This window comes from Notolabrus celidotus, chromosome 2, assembly GCF_009762535.1.
Source record: "Notolabrus celidotus isolate fNotCel1 chromosome 2, fNotCel1.pri, whole genome shotgun sequence".
NCBI classification, from domain to species: domain Eukaryota; kingdom Metazoa; phylum Chordata; class Actinopteri; order Labriformes; family Labridae; genus Notolabrus; species Notolabrus celidotus.
The window spans coordinates 23152593-23173222 of record NC_048273.1 but is presented as its reverse complement, the minus strand read 5'-3'; the positions used below and the strand labels follow the sequence as shown (position 1 = coordinate 23173222).

Genomic DNA, 20630 nt, shown 5'->3' with positions numbered 1-20630 from the left:
CGCAGAGCGCTACGGCACAACCACTCATTCATGCATTGACTTTCCTCCTCCTCCTCTGTTTATGTTGCAGCTGACGAGGGCCAGAGACAGCTCAGCATGTGCATTCTGTACCACATCAGCATGGACGACAGATTCAAGTCCATGTTTGCCGACACAGACTGCATACCGCAGGTAAGACTGGCTAATGTACAAAATCCAGCAGACCAAGACAGACACATTAGCATCAGCAGCTAACGGCACCGGGGGAATTAGTGCATGAGAAACAGAGAGAGAGGGAGGGGACGCACGCCACATCTGGAGCCAAAAACCACCAGAGGACTGCTGCTCAGTCTTCACTCCCACTGTGATGACAACTCGGTTTTTTCCCTGTTCTCTCTCCACTGAGTCCTGAAGGATCGCTCAGCCATTTCATCCTTTTCTTCTTGCAGAGAAGACTCTGAAATGCTGTTACTAAATCACAATGTCAACTTTATTACCAATTATTGATTAGAAATAAACTCAATAAGGAGGGAACGATGCTCAACAAAACAAATTATGATTGAAAGACATCAACTTGAAGGAGTTTTATCTTCAGCACTGGGTAGTTTTTGTAATCCAAAATCCCTGTTTTTACTTTTGGGGGGATTTCAAATGAATAAAAAGTAAAAGAAGTTCTGCAATTGCTTCAGAACATTGCTTCAACCTGCAGCAACAAAACAGGCTGCAATGTTTTCAAAGAGTGTCCACTAAAAGTTCTTCTTTCTTTGTCCCTGACAGGCTCAGATTGTTACTCTAGGTGTCTGACAACTTTACAGAACGTATCCCTCCAGAGAGAGAGCTTCTGTCTTAAAGGTTATTTCACTTTGACTCTTTCTTAAAAACCACCAGACTCAATTAACAGAAACATTAGTGGAGGGATTAGTGGAGTTGCTGCTCTACTACTACCTTGGTCAGTAAGTTTTTTAAGTTTGTGTCACACATTTATGAAGTTGGATCAAACCAAGCGGCAACCTCAGGCCTGAAAAATATGAAGCCCATGCGGAAGTGTTTTAAACTGCAGTTCATCGATAATCCGTTTGAGGCTGGCTGCAGAAACACCGGACACCACATAGACGCCAATTAAAAAAAGACGATCTTTGCAGCATTAATAAACATGTTTACAGCCTGGTTCAAAAAACGGCTTGGCTCTACGTAGCTCATTTCTCTATCGGCACACACTGCACGGGGGTGAACTTTTTTTCTAACGCGACAGCCCAGCAGATATTAAGATTGCATTTTTTTTCCCATATAAGGACATGACTGACTTGACTCCCGGACGGGAACACATAGCTGTTGGCTAGGAGGCTCAAAGCCCGCCTCTTTACGTCACACTATGCCTGATTTCAAATATGGCTGCCACCGCCGATTGGCTTCACACAGCGCTCAGGAACAGATGGGTGATGTCACGGGTACTACGTCCATTATTTATACAGTCTATGGTTCAAACTCACCAATGTTTCAACACAACACTAACAAACTCAATGAATAAGGCAGTGGCAGACCTTTCAATTATGTGTGTGGTGAAATTAAATTCAAAGTCTGGTTGCTTTAAAGAGAATGATGTCAAAGCTATTTCTGGATTCAAAAAACCATCTCTGTAGGGGTCCTTTTTGAAAGCCACCAGACTACACTGATAAAAAAAGCTACATTTTTGTACAACAGAATACTGAACTCTGTGTCTGCTGCAGCCTTGTGTTTTAATTGGTTATTGTGACTTTGGTGTTTGGAGTTAGGTCAGAGTAGACAAAGTATTTGTAAACCATTTTAAGATACACACAGTGTAAAAAAAAGAAACAGAAGAGCAGCAACGCCCATGTGAAATAAATGATTTTAGTAATGGAGCCTGGTGGCTTTGAGGAGAGCGACCTAACGCCTGTTTATGGATAAAAAAAAGGTCTTTCTCTTGGTGCTGGTCTCCTGCCTCCTTGTTCAGGTTGCTTTTTGTGTTTGAAGTACTGCACTAATATTTTGTTGATCTAACCGAACTATATAAAACACCAGAGTAACACAAAAACAAACAATCCAGAGCAACTCTTGAATCCAGCAAGTTAAAACTCAGTTTTTATCTGGACAAAATGCTTTCTCTGCAGGGATCCCTTCTGTAACGTTGTCAGACTCTCAGAATAAGAATTTGAGCCTGTCAGGGACAAAAACAAGAACTTTGAGAGGACGTAGTGTGTTGTTCCCAATATGTAGTTGCAGACATTACAAGCTGTTTAAAAGCTGCAAGCTGGAGTGATGTCCTGGAGCATGTCCAAACGTTTGGTACCTGTTATTCATACAGACCCAGAAATATGTACAAATATGGCCCAGGTTTATAAAAACTGAAATATCCTTGAAGATTATTGCGAAAGCTCAAAGCCCCTCAGGCTGATTTCTTTCAACTTTCGATCGTAACATTTTTGGTGAGCATCGCTCCCTCCTGATTGAGTTGACCCGGTCAGTCGCTCCTCTCATCACTGGCGATTAGCCAAATGTGCGTTGTGTTTGTTTGTTGAGATTGGGTGTAAATGCCGGCCAGATGTGGCTGGGAGAGTTGACTGTTTGTTCAGAAGGTCACGTCAGCAGCAGATTTGAACCCTGGGGTCCCCCCTCCTCTGAGCGGTGGAAAGGAGGCTGGCTAGCAGCATGACCAGGATGTGACCTCTGACCCTGCCCTGAGGCTTGCTTACTCTCCCACTCACTCCTCTCTTCTACCTTCATTTCTCTTACCATGTCCATCTGTCTCTCACTCTGAGTTTGTCCACACTAAGATGAATGTGAAGTTCGTTTGAACTAAACTGAAAGAATCCGGGTGCTGGTGTTGTGTTTGGGGGTTGCTAAGGAAGAGGAAGCCTTCAGAGAGTTATTGTAGATGCTTAATGATGCTCGGAGGATTTGTGTGAAACCAGGGAGGCGACTTTCTGCTTGTGCGTGATTGAAACCCCTAATCCATTTAGTTACTCTTGAATATTTGCAGAAATAAGCTACATGTATGATCTTACACACACTGAATATGTTATTATGGCTGGTGTGATCATGTTAGACCAAACTTAAGTGTTTCTAGACAAACAAGTAGATGTTATTTTGAGACACTTAAGTCCACTGGTGCTGATTCTTGTCCCATATATGTTACCTGAAGGCTTATTCCAGCCTCATGTAATATCTAAATTGACCTCTATTAGTTTAAGTTCTGTAAAAAGAAACATCTTTAACGAACTGCTTCACCCCTCACCCCCACCTTTCATCCTCTCTCACCTATTCTACACTTTTAAGACCTCCCTCTCTCTTTTATCACTTTCCCAGGCCAGGGACTGACCTGCCCTCTCCCCTTCTCCTGCTTTAATGGGGTCAGGGTTTGCTGCTGGATGTGGATGTCAGGAGTGAGAGAGAGAGGAACAGAGGTGGAGGTGTGGGGTAAGGGGTGGAGGTGGCTGTGTTGGTTGGGCTGCAGTGCGGAGGCCCCCGGTGGCTGTCTGTGGTAAATAAGCAGAGTCAGGTGCCAGAGAGTCTAGACGGGGCTGATTTTGGGGTCCAGGGCCCCTGGTATGTGATACCTTACCCAGGCATGGTCCAGCCTCTTCCCCCTCCTCCTCCTCCTCCTCCTCCTCCTCCTCCTCCTCCTCCTCCTCCTCCTCCTCCTCCTCCTCCTCCTCCTCCTCTCCCTCTGATTCCTCACAGGGAAGCAGTGCACCTCTGGCCCCCCATCACCCCACTCAGCTCCAAGCTTTTCCTGTTTAATGTTAAATCAGTGCAGGAGAGAGGGATGAACACGCAGAGGAGGGGTGAGGGGGAGGACGGTGGGATATGTGGGAATGATGCTTGCTTTCCCTTAATCTCTGACACTCCATTTTTTGGAAATAAAGTTTTAATAGAGTTTTTTAGTGAAGAAGAAGTGTTCCCCTCTTTCGCCAAAACAATACAGGAAAACAAAGAGACCCAAGTAGACTTAAATGTGCGTTATTTGTAAAAGATGAATATTTCAGCTCTCAAGAGAAACTAGCACAATGCTGAGCAAGCAGGCTTTTAGCTTTAAAAACTTTCCAGGGTTGACATTCTCCTGATGTCCTGGGGTTTGCATTCAATATGTTTGGTCAAAACTCTTTTAAAAATACAAGAATTTAAAAGTTGTCTAGTTCAGCCTACATTTGACGGAGGAGGAGGAGAAGGGGAGGGGAGATTCACCCAGCTGAGAGTGCCTCTGGGTAGTGTTGTAGTCAAGACCACATCAACCGAGACCAAGACATGTCAGAGACCAGAGTGCTTCGAGACTAAGACAAGACCAAGAAATTTAGGGATCGAGACCAAGTCAAGACAAAGACCATATATATCAATGAAAAATCATCATAAGAGTTATCATAATAAAAGACTTCTGTTTATTTCATTTAAGTTTGCTTTGAATACAATTGTAAGCAATGAACAAGGTTTGGTTTTGTCTTTGCTGCCTTTCTTTTGACGCGCTGAGAGTCTTTTGACTCCATAAGCTTTGTTTTTGTCATCGTTAGTTAAACTTTCACTATTGATGAGAGTGAAAATGTGCAGGATTGTTTTGTTAAGCCTTTCCGTTCTATTAGTTGTGTGCATTTTTTATTTTCTTTAGATAATATATGTAGTGTTTTTATCTGATGGGTTATAGGTGTTGACACGGAGTGCATCAGTGGTGGTCTCGACCGGTCTTGATATAAAATACGGAGTTCCCCAATCCGAGACAAGACCGAGTAAAAATGCTTTCGATTCCGAGACGAGACGGAGACCTTAAATAAGTGTTCTCAAGACTGGTCTTGAGACCAGTTCTACAACACTACCTCTGGGTGATGTTGTGACCCAGACATGACATGGTTTGGTTTTCAGGATACTTGGGACTGTGGATTGTTGGTTCAGTTGACATCTCAGTGATGAATTCTGTGTTTAACTCACATTACAAACCCGTGTTTCACAGCTGATGAAGATGGTGTTTGACTGTGGAGAGAAGATGGATGTGGAGCTCATCTCACTCTGCATCAACCTGGCGGCCAACAAGAGTAACGCCCAGCTCATCTGTGAAGGTCTGAGCTCCTCAGAAGCAATGAACACTGCACAGGGAGACATGTAATCCCTCTCTGTGTCGTTAACTTCCTGTGTCCCTGTGGCCTCAGGTAACGGCCTGAAGATGCTGATGAAGCGTGCTGTGAAGATGAAGGACGTTCTAGTGATGAAGATGATCAGGAACCTTTCTCAGCACAGCGGACCCACAAAGAGCCTCTTCCTGGTCAGCACATGGTCTTTTAAATTTAAAGTTGCATCATTTAAAGCAACTGAAGGAAAACTGTTGTGATGGAAAGTTCATCTTTTGACTGCGCTAACAATCAGAAAGTCCAGCTACCTTGTTTTTTACATCCAGGGTTTAATGACACTACCTGCTGTGTGTTCGTGCAGAAAGGTGTACTGTGTAATGAAAACTGTTCTCAGTAATATATGATACTAGTCATGCTCCTCTGTCTGTAGGACCATGTGGGGGACCTCGCCGCTCTGATCAGTGAGGAGGAAGCAGAGGAGTTTGTCATCGAGTGTCTTGGCACACTGGCCAATCTGACCATCCCAGACCTGGACTGGGCTCTTGTCCTCAAGGAGTACAACATGGTGCCCTACCTGAAGGACAGACTCAAACCAGGTGGATGAAATAAAACCAAAACTAAATATTACGGTGGACCGGAAGGACAAAACTAATTTACAAAAGATGAAACACTTCTACAAAGTTGGAGACAAATTTACATTTTGGAAAACATTTTTACATTTTATAAAACAAAATTACATTAGCAAAACATTTTTACCAAGGCCAAAACAAATTTACATTTAAGGAAACAGATTTACATTTAAGAAAACAGATTTAAATTTAAGGAAACAAATTTACAAAAGATGAAACACTTTTACAAAGTTGGAGACAATTTTACAAACGACGGAACACTTTTACCATTTCTGAAACCAATTAACATTTCATTTTTACGGAAAGGGAATGTACCAAAAAGGATAAACGGAGTCAGGCTAAAAGGAGTCAGGCTAAACAGTAAAAGTGTTCCGTCATTTGTAAAATTGTCTCAAGCTTTGTTAAAGTGTTTAATGGTTTGTAAATTTGCTTTCTTAAACGTAAATTTGTTTTGGCCTTGGTTAAAGTTTTTTGCTGATTTTGTTTTATAAAATGTAAAAATGTTTTCCAAAATGTAAAATTTGTCTCCAACTTTGTAAAAGTGTTTCATCTTTTGTAAATTTGTTTTATCCTTCAGGGCCACAGTAAAATATAGATTTAGAGCTTTTATAGTCCTAATCTGCTGCAACATCTAAATTTGTTCTTATTCTATCAATGCATTTTTACATTATGTTTAAAATCTACAGAAAAACCCAAAGTAATATGTCCATGCATATTGAGGGTGATTCTGCTGCAGTTCTCTCATGTATCTCCCTTTTAAAGCAGAGGTCAGGTCTCTCTTGTGCCCTGTCTTAACCTCTGACCACTCTCCCTAAATCACACTATCAGTGAGGTGAGTCAGTCGATGATGATATGAGGACACAGAACGCTCATTAGAGTCTGGATCTGTCTTTATGTTTCATGACCTCTGACCCCTGACCCTCAGTTTCCCTCTTTTATCTTTATTAAATCAGAATTTAAAATTTTAGGAGAGGAGAAGACCAGTGAACCTTTTTATCTTTTACAAAACAATCCATGGTACTTAAATGATTATTGTTGTCCAAGCAAAATTCCCACCTGTCTACATTTGGTCCAAACAGATATCTGAACAGTTCTTCTCCCGGCCAAATGTCATCCTCCACTTCTGCTTCCATCAAGACCGGCTCCTCATAAAATGAGTTGATAAGTCAGTCAACAATCTTAAAAAGAGCCACAAAAAGAAAGAATAATACTAAATAAAATCCTTTAGACCCAAAAGGACAAACCCCTTCATACTTTTCTGTCAGAAGTCTGAACTCTTTCAGCTGTGTGGTTCGGCTCATGTTTGACGGACGCATCTTTTAAAGGACCACTGAGGTTTCTGTGCCAATCATCCATCTCTCTGATGCCAGGCGCTGCTGAGGACGACCTCATCCTGGAGGTGGTGATCATGATCGGCACCGTGTCCATGGATGACTCCTGTGCAGCCATGTTGGCCAAGTCCGGCATCATTCCTGCTCTCATCGAGCTGCTCAACGGTAAAGTACCAAAAACACTCATCTCTGTGACAACAGTGATTCCAGGAAGAAACATGAAGATAGATACGAAGAAGGGATTTTGGCTGTTTCTTTTTTATGTTTTATTATTGATAGACAATACATGTACACATTTCAGGAGCATGTCAGCAGTAGTGATCACGGTCTTCTTCTGGTTGTCTGTCTTTATGATAAACTGAATGATGCTAGAAAGGTAGAAAACACCTACTCGCACTTTTTATTCTAACACACTAACCTTTGACCTATTGAAGGGGAGCTGTTGTATTTCTTAAACCAAAGCGCTCTTTTTTTCACACATACATTGTCTTTGTTCGCCCTCGTACGGAGCCTGAAGTCTGATGTGTTTAGTAGTTCTAGATAGATTAAGTAAAAACCTTAAAGGAGTAGTGTTGACCTTTTTTTATGGTTCTAGAGCAGCTTTTGCATCATGTGTTTCAGTTTAATTTCAAATTCCAACAATTTAAGAACCAATGAGCACCATAATAAATTTGATCTTTTTATTTGAACCATATCAGGGAGTGAAGTCAGGGTATTTGACCCTGTTTTGCTCATTTTAACAGGAGAGCCCTGCTGTTGTTATATTTTGAGGTCTAAATGACTACAACAATGGGACTGGTAATGTTTTATTTATATCATCAGACACTTGCATTAACAATTTAAGCATTTCAGCGGCAGTGACGCCTGCGAGCGAGTTCAGGCAGTCAACTCAAAATGCATAACTTTTCACATTTGCAGAGTGTCATTCTAACAATCACTTCACAAATGATCCTCCCAATCAGGCGGCCTATTTAAGCTGCAAGCCCATCTACATCCCAACATCGACTGTAGGGCGTTTAAGGTATCACGTCATCACTCCTTAATCTCTGCATGCACAGTGAATCTGCAAGGAGTGATGAGGTTCGGAGCCTCGACGTCAAACACTGTCTGCTGCTGAATACAGCGTGAGTTGACTGACTGACCGATTTAAGTGGGTGCATTTCTATCAGGCCAAACCTTCCACAGAGAGTTATAAAATCACTGACTACGAGACTGCTGCCGTTAATGACAGTGAATGACAAAACCCATGAAACAGCACAGGGTGAAGAAGTAGAATTGAATTCAAATCATCATAACTCACTTTGAGGATGACTTTTTGATGTTTTTTTTCTCTCTGCTTGTTTCTTTTGTAGCCCAACAAGAGGATGACGAGTTTGTGTGTCAGATTGTCTACGTCTTTTATCAGATGGTCTTTCACAAAGCGACCAGGGACGTCATCGTCAAAGACACTCGTATCCTCAAACTTCTGAAAATTCTGTCTCCTTAGATCAAACTTTTAGATCAGTTGTTCTTTTTCTCGGGTTCCTTCACATCTCTCAGTGTAGCTAATGTCCCAGAGACACTTTGATGTTTTCTTTCCTTAAGCCCTGATCTCAGAGGCCCCGGCGTACCTCATCGACCTGATGCACGATAACAACGCAGAGATCCGCAAAGTGTGCAACAACACGCTGGATATCATTGCTGTGAGTATCTAAATGCCTCTAAAGCACAGCTTCAACACTGACTCACCTGTTGGAGTTTCTGACACAGGGGTACTTTTAGCTTTGTATAACAACTAAAGCATGGATTTACTCGCCAAGGGTCTGCAAGACTCCTGTGTCCTTCCACCCCCACATGCTCCTCCTTCATCTTGGACTTTACAACAAACAGACTGTTTATATATAACCTCAGTTTTAAATCTTCAAAGTTGTGCAATTAAAGAGGAAATAAAAATGACATGCAAAAAACAGAGGACAGCATGTTAAAATAAGGACTGTATGCTAGACGTGCAACGGTTTGGCTCCTGTGGGACTTTAAGGGCATTTTATGGGCTTATTCCTTCCTCTGGGTGCAGGATTGCATAACCCAGGCTGTTGTGTAGGTATTTGATCGAGTAGAGACATTGCTTGGGAACTGGAGGGACTCTGGTTCAAGTCTCATTATGGACCAAGTCTGAAGTTTGAGCTGGAAGCTGGAGAGGTGCCAAATCCCTTCCTGGTGCCTTTGAGCAAGGCACAGAACCCCCAATTGGCCAGTATGTGTGCAGCTCTGTCACTATGACACCTCTCTTTAATGCATGCACACAGGATCCTGTTTGTGCATGTGTGTGTGTGTGTGTGTGTGTGTGTGTGTGTGTGTGTGTGTGTGTGTGTGTGTGTGTGTGTGTGTGTGTGTGTGTGTGTGTGTGTGTGTGTGTGTGTGTGTGTGGGGGGGTATGTTTTTTTTAATTTCAGCCCATGTTTGAGCAGCATGATTCAGCATCAGAGTGAAGAAACTGAATTTCTCTTAAGGGATCATAACAGTTTATCTTCTCTATCTTCATCTTAAAAAATGGAGATCTTTATGATGAAATATAAAAGAATTATGGTCAGTGTTGGTCATGGATATTCAGACACAAACTGAGTCAATTATTTGTTGCTCGGTTTTCCGGCACTGTTTAAGGTGGCTCTGAAACCCTTAACAGGACGGTGTTTGTTTGCACACAGCCTGCAAGGTCAAGATGTAAAATCTCATGAGATAAATATTGAGTTCAAACGACATACAACCTTTTGACAGATTTTTAAAGATTCCTGCTGCTCATTTCTATTTAACACAAACATAAAACTCCTCAGCAGCATTTTCAGCTTTGTTTGACGTCCCAGAGACACATTTGACATCAGCGATTAACTAACCGATGGATTCCTGAATCAGCTCGTGACTGACAGGCGTGGTCAGCTCCCGGACGGTGTGTGATTGCTGCCAGGCCTCAGATCAGCATAATTAGCTGTAGATTACAGCCAGGCAGCGAGCCGGGGCAGAGGAAGTGTTTCATTGAAATTATCAGTGAGACCTATTAAACTGTGAACCACATGAAAGGCGGGCAGGGAGGCTCTGGAGTGTGTCAGCGGCTGGACAGCAGAGGTGAGAGAGAAAACAGAGCTAGGGACACACACACACACACACACACACATACACACACACACACACACACACACACACACACACACACACACACACACACACACACACACACACACACACACACACACACACAGGATCATTACTGCTTGGTGGTGTGCAGTCCTTTGGCAGCAAACACTATAGCTATGCAGTCCTAAAAACCTCTGCCTTTGATCACCGTGGTCCTGCTCATGTACAAACACACACACACACGTACAGCCTCACAAGAAGCTTTGTAGATCTTCCAACTGGGACAGAGGCCTGATTCATGGTGATATTTTTAGCGTGGATATATTTCCACAGGAATAGGATGAAAAAGTGTTCTGCAGTTCCTCCCCCTGCTGTGATGAGCTCATCCCGCCTGAGCTCAGCTGCTAATAACTTGGAGTCTTATTTAATAAGTTGCAAGAAGATAATGGCTGAGTCAAAACCTGACTCATGAAGCTCTTTGATGAATCAGCAGATAGCGCTCATGTCTCTGCGCTGACGGTCAAAAGGCCCGTTTGAGTCCTGGGTTCCGGCCAGCTGTCAGTGCCCGCTGCGCTCTGCTCTGCGTCTGGATGATTAATCTTTCAGGCCGGGGCATCGCCGGTCTCAAAGGCCGCCTTTATCGCTCACCCTTCAGCGCCTGCAGAGAAAAGAAAACAGAGCTCTGCGGTCGCCCTCTGCAGAGGAACACACGAGGCAAACAGCTGAGCCAGCCGGCCGGATGGATGGAGGAGTTTATTAGCTGTTGTGAAGATGAACTGCACACACACTTCCTTCTCTTTTAAAAGGAAATTCCAGGAGTTTAAACTGAGACTAGACTCTGCAGATCTTGATTGGTGTAAAGACTTCCCTGATTTTCTCTCTCCCTCATTCCCTCTAATCCCTCCAGGAGTATGACGAGGACTGGGGGAAGAAGATCCAGACGGAGAAGTTCCGCTGGTATAACGGTCAGTGGCTGGAGATGGTGGAGAACCGTCAGATGGATGAAGTAGGAGAGCCCTTCATGTACGGAGACGATGGAGAATCCTTCATCGGGAACGAAGACATCCTGGAGAGACCTGACCTCTTCTATAGTGCTGGTACTGATGGTTTAAAGGGATAGTTCACTGTTTTATCACTAGCTTCTTTGCCTTTTATATCTTAGAGTTGGAGAGTTTAACCTAAACATGTAGATTCACCTTGATCTTGACCTTATTGTGTAATGCAGATGGGATCATCTCAGCAGACGGGGCCATGAGTCCTGAGTTTTACCGCAACTTCCAGAGCGGGGAGCTGGGACAGACCGGGTACATGAGCAGGTATGGAGCTGTAGTTGCACTGTGAGTCACCAGGTATCCCATCATGCTTTATCTTACAGAGGCCTGGATCAGTAGAAATGAAGTATGAGCTGGCTGAGTTATTAATCAGATGGCTGAGGTTTTGCTACGTACAAGACTCTGAGTTTGACCCCTTTACTTTTATGAGAGTAATGTTATCTCAAGGTTCATTCCCTGTCAGCTTTAGATCACTTTCAAGGAGAAAAAATGTCTGAAATGGCCAAACAATGTTCAGTCTCCGTCTCACAAATCAAGTAATGAAGTTTCTGTTTGGCTTGGTGGTTAAAGCGTGGGTCCCATGTACAGAAGGCATGGTCCTCGTCCCAGCAGGCACTGGTTTGAGTCCAGGCCTCAGCCGTTTGCTCTCTACTCCTACGTGTCCTGTCTCTCGTCCTGTCTCTTGTCAGCTGTCCTATCAATAAAATAAAAATATATAAATAATAAATAAAGTCATGTGGACTTAATACGAAGAGGAAAGGTAAATCTATAGATTGTATCGAACATGGGAGGAGTCTTATTGGTCTTAAAGGACATTTTAGGGTGCTGGAGCAGACGCCATATTGAAACATTGTCTCAACCTGGCACTCAGTCAACCTGAAAACAGTCTGCCTGGCAAATAACTACAACACACCCACCTGCCAGTCAACTCAACCACGCCCCGATTTATGCAAATTAACAACACTACCTGCACAGTGTGTACAAGAGAAGAAATTAATTACTCATACAAAAAATTCAACATGTTTAAAACCTGGTGCAAAAGCATATTATGCTCTGAGTATTTATGGGACCTCTTTGGCTTTTGAAGCCAAAGAGGAACAGCAGTTTTTTGCACTTCCACATTGGCTTCATTTGTCAACATCAGAGGTCACCACTTGGGTGAATCTTGTGCTACGATGCTATGCTTGGTAAGCGGCAGCATGTCCAAACCCTGTTTCTTAATCCTTCTTGAATCAAGTCTTTTTGTAGCCTTTGTATCAATATCTGGATCAGATTGTCTTGGAAAGAGAAATGCAAGGCCTTTTTTTTCCGCCTTCCCACAGATAAGAGGGAACTTCTCAAAGTAAAGTTGCCATTGGGGGTGGTTTTGACATCTGAGGAGGATGCCTGCTTAGCTCTTGTGGAGGTTTTCCAGGGATGTCTGACTGGAAGAAGTGACCCAGAACTCACAGAGCAATTACATACTGTATTTAATCTGGCTCGAGAAGGCATGTGGCTCTATCAGGGAGAGTCTGAAAACACTGCTGGGTAGACTCAGTTCAGCCTGATGCCACCTAGACCTGACCTTGGATAAATGTCCAGAATTAGAGTTATGTGAATGACCCTAGCCTAACCCTGCACCCACACTCACACACATAATCCCCCTGAAAATCAGTGTGTATGCGGCATAGTCGTGGATGTGAGTGTTTGAAGGAGGCAGTCAGCAGGGCAGGTTGTCCTCGTCCACAAACTGCGGCTGTGTCAGAGAGGAAACACTAACCTGTGAGTGTTTACCTTCGGCTCGTTCAATCTGCCCTCTCGTATTGTTTTTCCTAATCACTATTCGCTGATGTGTGTATTTGAACCAGACCAGCTCTGAGTCAACAAGGCCTCGCTGATCCCAGAAGGCATCGCCCCACCCTCAACAGCAATACTCCAGCCTTGAGAACAAACACTCGGCTGCTGTCTCTCTGTCCTCCATGTTTCTCTCACTCTCATTCCTCAATGGCTCTGGTATATCAACTATTCGAGTCCCGATATACCGCCGACATTCCTCAGAGTAATATGAAACCGAACCCAGGGAATTAAAGATCAATCCTGCAAGTTTCCTCAGCAGCAGCTCATTGGATACGCTGCTGAGATGATGAATAGTGGAGGAAATAGAAATTTTATTGAGGACAGTATGTCTTATTTATGATCAGTCTCTTACTTGCATGAGATAAAGCTCCTGGTGATGGACCCCCGCTTGTTGAGTTTAGTTTGGCTGAAGTTTAAAGGCCCATTTTTACCGTCTAAATTGAACAACAGGAGAAAAATCTCAATCTGTGTCCCTTCTTTCATTTCTTTATTGTCTCTCTCTCTCCTCTCTCTCAGCTTTGTAACCGATAGCGTCTGAATATATGGAGAGCGCTGGGGGAATCGGCGTCTGTGAGACTGTTTTAATTTGGCCGCTTTACTCTGAGTGATCCAGGTTAACATAATAATCAAAGCCAGCTCCAGAGCTTATTTTAAACCATGTGTGAAACATGGTGTGAATGGGGCCTTTGAAAACACGCTTTACACTGCACACTCAATGTATAAAAAGCTGAATGGGCATATATACAAGCTATGGAGAATAAATAGCCTGGATGATACATTATAATAATACTTAAACTTTATTTATTGAGTATATTTTAAACCAGAGCACCCAGGGCTTCACAGAGAGTAAAATGAAACACCAAATAAATCACAATCATGAGGTGTGAAATCAGTAAAAGAGCAGGAATTATTAAACAGAGAACTCTGAAAAAATAAGAGAAAGATTTAATAAAAATATAAAAATAGACACAGACTCTCAGATTTATTTGATAGAAAAAGCTCTGCTCTGTTTTCATTTCTCTATTTTTTGGAGGGCATTTTTCATCTTTTCTGCAAAACTTAGAACAAGACAGCTGAGAGAACTTTAAGGTACTTTTCAACTGCAGGAACTTTCTCCAGGAACTAGGGACCCTTTAGGCGTTTTCAACTGCAGGAACTTTACCCCTGAACTACGTACGTTTCGACCGGAGGAACCAGGGTCTAAATTTAGTTTAGGGGTAGATAATTTCCCCTGAAGAGCCCCTGCTCGGGGGGTAGTACTTTTTAAAAGATCCTGGGTCTTTCGGTTGAACGAAACAGTGTTTGTGGAGTTTACACAGTTGTTGAAACACAGAGGGAGCTCCTGGGAATGCACACTAGTTTTTTTTTTATTAAGATTTCAAAATATTATTTAACATAATTTTTTATTCTCCATACATCACTGGCCTGATTGGCACAATCTACCCGGGACTTCAGCCCGTGGTCGAAACACAGATAGACAATGGGGGCACAGGAACCTTTTAGTTCCAAGAAAAGTAGTTCTGAGGGCTAAAACACCCCAGAACTCTGGGTCGAAATGCACCTTTCGAGGAACTCTGCCTATTTGAACAGCAGGAACCCGAGTCTAAATTTAGTTCCTGCGTAGTTAATCTCTTCCTGAAATACCCGTGCTCAAGGGTAGTACTCTCCAAAGGTCCAGGAACTGTGGGGGGCGGGGCCTGCAATGTTAAAACTTAAAACTGAGCTACTTACACCCTTAAAACATCATGAAGAAACCCACTTTCCTGCTGCTTATGTATCTAAAGTACTTACAGTGTTTGTAGTAGAAGTGATTCATTTTTTTAAATCTGTAAAATAATAAGATAATTAATCAGACGAATTTCACGTGACCTTATCCCAAATGTCTGTTTTTGCCTTGTTTTTGTTCTGTAAACCATTAAGCCCTGCTCTCATCAAAGGTACAGAGTTATGTGCTGTGAGGATAGAAGTAGACATTTCAGAGGAGGTGAAGGTGCTTTTGTCAGGTTAAGAGAGGTGTGTAACAGAAAGAGGTGTGCAGAGTCAGTGTGTGGCTGCAGGACTGTGAACACGCCAGCAGGAGAATCAATGAATGCTTTAAGAGGTTGTCAGGATGTGCTGAGGCGTCAGGAGTGATGTGAGTTGAAAATAAAGGAAGAGAAGTCACGATCAGGTGAGACATGGAGATATGAGGAGAGAAAGGGAGGGATGGCGAGGGCGAGACCTGGCTCCTTACCGGGGCCTGCGTGTTGTAACCTGAGCAGTGACAGCGGGGAGAGATCAAAGTGGGGCCCTCTAAGAGTCAGACGCAGACGGGGCGAAGGGTCACGCCAAAGGAGGAAGGGAGCCTGATTCCTTTTCCTGTTCAGAACCGAGGAATGTTCTCTGCGGGACGGGACGTGTCCCCGCTGTTCGGCCAGCCGCCTCCTGCAGCAGCTTCTCTGGGGCCAAACTGGCATTCATGGGAACACTGGGCCCCTTGTCTCAGTGGCCCTGAACCACCCTCTGCTCGTTTTGTTGGCATGTCACAACACTCACTGACACACACGTGAGGAGAAAAAGGTGGCAGACAGGTCGATTTGCATGTTTCATAATGAGAACCATCACAGCTGACTGTGTCAGGCATCTCTACCTGGACCCAGACCTGCTGGGCTCAAAACGTGTCCAAAGAAAACCTTGCCTGCTGGGATCAGATGGATTTTATCTCAAACAATACAGTATTTAAACATCCTGTTATGATGTGACAAGAGCTTTTTGTTTGACCACAAAGATAAGATTTACATTGGGGTGCTTATTTTAGTGGTCCATCATCAAACAGCAAGAAAAGATGAAGCCAATGATGGAGTGAAAAAAAACTGCAGTTCCATGCAATTCCACTAGAGTGTGTCTCATGCAGTGAGTCAGTCCCAATAGAGTGCCATGTAAAAATGTTACAGCAGAAATAAACATGTTTACAGCCTGGTACAAAAACAGCTTGGGTCTCTGTAGATCATTGCTCTATTCATGACAACAGCACGAGCTGATTGGTTTTATATCTCATTTTATATATTAAGGCAAAGGTTGAGTCAGTATTTCTAATACGGCGACTGCTATCATTGGGCTTGGTGACGCCTCCTGATTGACCGGTGGGTGGTATCTCTGGAGTCCTTCAGTTAAATGTAGGGTATGGTCTAACCTGTTTTTTATTCTAATGTGAATTTCACAAATAATACGATGCCTCAATGTAAGTAAGTAAGTAAATAAACTTTATTTATATAGCGCTTTTCACAGACAACAAAGTCACAAAATGCTTTACAACGACAAGACATGCAGGAAGAAAGATAAAACCGAGAGGCAACATAAAAATTACAGAGGTTACATGATCCTTAAAAGCATTAAAAGTTGTACGAGAATCAACTAAAATGTGTAGATGGAAGCGATGGAAGCGATGTAGCATTGCCCCCGTTCTTGAACCAGAGCATCATGCTGAAGCCCGCTGTTTGTGATTGAGGGACTAGATGGACAGGTGCCACAGGAACATTTCCGAATCTCCATCAGTCTCATGCTGAGTTACAAGCCAGTGATAGCAAATGACCAGAGAGACGGCAGTGACCTCATCCTCCAACCTAAAGCAGGTTATAGTCAACATTTGGCTGAGATGATCGTCTGCCAACTTGATATCTGTTGGGGACGTTCGTCCTCAATCTATGCAAACATGTCCACTTCTTCTGTCAGCCAATAACTAAGAATCAGACTGTACACCCATAACGTTTTTTTTTGTGGGGGGGGGCTAAGATATCTTCTGGGCCATTTGATTGATCACATTTAAACACTGTATATAGAAAGTGCACGTATGTGAGAGCTCAAATAGAGACACAGCAGTGAGCAGATGTTTATTAGACTCCAGTGTTTCAAGTGTTTACCTTCAGGGCTGTGTTTTCTGAGGTTTGTGTCTCAGGACAGTGACTGAGCATCAGGTCTGGTACAGATCCTGGCACTGCAGGCTGGGTGTAACCAGTCAGCCAGCCACAGAAAAAGGCAAACAGGCAGGCAGGCAGGGGGTGGACGGTGTGACTCAGAGCTCCAGTGTTCCTCCAGCCTCCTTTAGCCCGGCTCTCAAATCCCCCCTGACAGCCGTAGCGTGCGGAGAGGGAAAAGACATATTTCTGCCCAGGGAGGAGGAGGAGGGGGGGAATGGTGGGGTTTTTTTTGGGGGGGGGGGGCAAAGGCAAAACAGAGGAAGAGATGGGTGGTGGAGGGGGGTATGCTGCAAGCTGTGTAACTGATCGCTGGAAGTGATTTGGCTAAAAACAACACGTCATTATAGGCGCTTGCAGGGGCAAAGCAAACAGCTCGTATTTTAGGAGGTTTGGGGCGGGGAGGGGATCAGGCAGTGAACGCCCCCTAAAAGAAAGTTCAGATCCGTGTGAGATATGTTGTCATCCATCAGAGCCCAGTTTACCCATCATCTGCTCCGTCCTGACAAGGCGGCTCTGCCCATTGCTGTGACCCCAGCATCAAACTCCGACTCCCAGCAGCTGGTCAGAAGATGGAGCGTGAAATCAGCCTCCACTTCTGAATCCACATCCCCATAGTAACTGATTTATACCCTGTAGATACAGGCCTTTTATCAGTCCCCCTTCAACAGGCCCCTGTTTGCCGGGCTGAGGGCAGCCAGGTCCTCCAGGTTTGGCAGTCACCCCCCCCCCCCCCCCCCCCCCCCCCCCAGTCCTCGTCACGCCGTCGTGTTTTGACATCTCTCTGGTTTTTATAGGTTGGCCGCTCCGCTGTTTACCCCTCCAGCCATGAGCTGTCTGTAACTCACACACTCTTTGTGGATGTCCAACACCTGCAGCAGGGCAGATGAAAATTACATTAACTTTTTATGAGGGGATTTCTTTTTCACGCAGCTCTCTGACTCACTGATGGTCTGGCTCGGGATGGGGGGGGGGGGGGGGGGGGGTTCTCAGAGTTGACTGGTGTTAGAGCTCCGCCTGGTGGATTGGTGTCAAACTGTTAAACTGTGCCTAAATGTGAGCTTTCTCTGGAAGATCACACCAAGTCGCTGAAGTGGTACATGGATGTATTCTGCATATATATATAACTAGTTTTTATTAAATCTGTTAAAACAGGATGCAGCGAGATTATGCATCGATCCAACAGTTGAGCGTCGGTATCTGCTGTTGTTAGTATCTGATGTTTTCTGTGTTGCACAAACTCTGCTTGGCTTTCATGGTCAGGTCCACATGCAGTTTGTGAGACATGTTCCAGATTGAGATTCAAGAGCAGTGACTGAGAGCAAGAATTTACATGCATCAAGGCTCGTTTAAACCTAAACATTGGTACATCTCTTTACTTCTATAGAATCGTGCTTCTCTAAAAGCCTTCACTCTGCTGGTTCAAGTCTTTCATCCACATGTTGGACCTGCTGCAGGGAATTGCTCCCATTAAGATACACGAGACGATAACTTATTTTGACCCTGGAGGAAATTCTGCAGAAATTCTGACGAAGCAATAAAGAGAGATATACAGACTGTTACGTCAGACTTCAAAGTTCTGGGGAAACTTTCGTTGACGAAAAGCCACTTCAAAGGAGTGTCATTTTATTTATAGTTTAACAACCTGAAGTCCAGTTCGGAGGCACCTTTGTTTTCCTGTTTCATGTCTTTGTTGTGATTGCACACCTTACGTGTCGACTTATGTTCCTCCTCCAGGTCTTTCCGTCTGTATTAACTCTCCCTCTCTCCTTGTCTCCTCTCCTCAGTGTCGGGGAGCAGTTCGTCCCTGCAGATCGACCCGTCAGTGCTTACGGCTTCCGCCCTGATGAACAGTTTTTCTTAAACTACAACAACTCCTCTCGGTAAACCTGGAGCGTCTCACACTCTGCATCACACATCAAACACTGTACAAACGTTCACTCAGTGCTGATATCTACGACGTGTCTTTATTTATACATCTGTACAAGTCTTCACTGCACTGAATGTACCATTTACTCGTCTCTTGCTGAGTCTAAAACTCATGTCACAGATGTCTTTATTTGAATGATATGACATTCCAGCTCTTTTTATAGTCTTATCTCATTCAACTTTTATTAATGTAATATATACACATGGACTCATTTTAAGTGATTGAAGAGAGGACTGCATTACAGTGTCTTATCGTGATAAACTCGGCAGCTGTTGATTTTACTCTGGACTGAACTCAGTTTTCTGATTTCACTCTTCCTGTTTGACATCGAATGTTTCTTTTTATCCTCTTTTGTGACTTTTGAAGATTATTTCAACAAAATAAGACAACAAAATAAGCTCTTTGTGGTTAAAAAAATCTTCCTCTTGAATATAAAGCTTGATATCTGTAGGGACCTCTCTGTGATGTTGTCAGACACCAGAATATCAGATTAACAACCTGAGCCTGTGAGGGATAAAAACTAAGAACTGTTATTGGACACACTTTGATCAGAGACATTTTTACTAGAGATGGGTGGATGATGCTGAAACACTGAAGCTTGTGTTACTTGACTTAACCTGATACCAGTAAGAATGTCACGGACGTAATCAGCTGAAGAATAGACTCAGTCTTTAGTAACGACTGTGACTGTGAGCTGTTACACACATATATTTATCATAAAACTCGAAGGTAAGCCTCAAAAAGTACTCTGAAAAGATTCATGGATATATAATGTTGGCCAAAAATACTAAATATTACAGCATTTTGATGACAATTGCATCAGAATAAAGGATGCAGATTTAGATATGAGATATGAATAACATGACACTATGAATAATGTGAGTAGTAATGAAGCTGCAGTGATGCCTCAGGCAGTTGTTACAAGTGGTAAGTTATAAAGCCACTAGGTGTCGCTGTTTGTTGTGTTTGATGTTAAAATACAGATATTTTTCTTCACTGACAAAAAAAAAGCTTCATGAGGCTTCATCCACCCATCACTAGTTTTTTACCCGAAGATTGTTTTCAGTCGTTACTGTGTTTCCCTGCTGCAGGCTGGGCGTGTCTACTGCAGAAGTTCCCAGACTCTTTTTACCGTTAAAACATTTACACCCTGAAATAAGTAAAAAGGGTTGAGGTTTAAAACTCTCTTTAAACACATCACTACGCTCTTTCCAGAAAACGTATCTGAAAATTCAGGACCACAGTGCTTTTTATTTTCTTGTTTTGCCTTAACACAAACACACACACACACACACACACACACACACACACACACACACACACACACACACACACACACACACTCTCTCTCTCTCTCTCTCTCACAGTCACTGGAAGCACTGCAGTAGTCTAGATTAAACTGTCATCCATCTTTCTTGGTGTGAATGTAACTTAAGAAGAAATGTTGACGGCCTTTGTTGTGAAATGTGTTTGAAGACTCTTGTTTTTTAATCTGAACTGGATCTCGTCTGATGTGCCTGCTGCGCTGCTCGCCCGCTGACATGTAAGCTCCCTCTCTGTGGTGCGATGCCTCACACACACTAAAGGATGTCACTGTAGTCTGACTGTGTTCAATCAGACGCAGATGTTGGCTTCACTGCAGGTTTTTGATATTTCTCAGTACAGTGTGTCTGTGTCTTTATTTATGAAAATGTTGTGCACCATGAATAAATAATCAAAGAGTCACGCTGTGTTTGTTTT

The 20630-nt window shown here is 43.3% G+C and overlaps 1 protein-coding gene across 2 annotated transcripts in view; it reads left to right on the top strand.

Moving 5' to 3' along the window:
* The window catches only part of kifap3a (kinesin-associated protein 3a), a 36335-nt gene extending 15720 nt beyond the window's left edge, over window positions 1-20615 (top strand). Inside the window, exons 11-20 of one of the 2 annotated variants that reach the window (XM_034700383.1) lie at window positions 71-171; window positions 4937-5042; window positions 5133-5245; window positions 5482-5647; window positions 7051-7176; window positions 8364-8462; window positions 8608-8693; window positions 11027-11216; window positions 11345-11435; window positions 18748-20615. In XM_034700383.1, the coding sequence (XP_034556274.1) occupies window positions 71-171; window positions 4937-5042; window positions 5133-5245; window positions 5482-5647; window positions 7051-7176; window positions 8364-8462; window positions 8608-8693; window positions 11027-11216; window positions 11345-11435; window positions 18748-18847 (1178 nt within the window). In that variant the 3' untranslated portion in view covers window positions 18848-20615. Of the gene's footprint in view, window positions 1-70; window positions 172-4936; window positions 5043-5132; window positions 5246-5481; window positions 5648-7050; window positions 7177-7973; window positions 8144-8363; window positions 8463-8607; window positions 8694-11026; window positions 11217-11344; window positions 11436-18747 lie in introns of those variants that run through there. The other variant, XM_034700393.1, reaches the window with a different exon arrangement.
* Window positions 20616-20630: the final 15 nt, after the last annotated feature.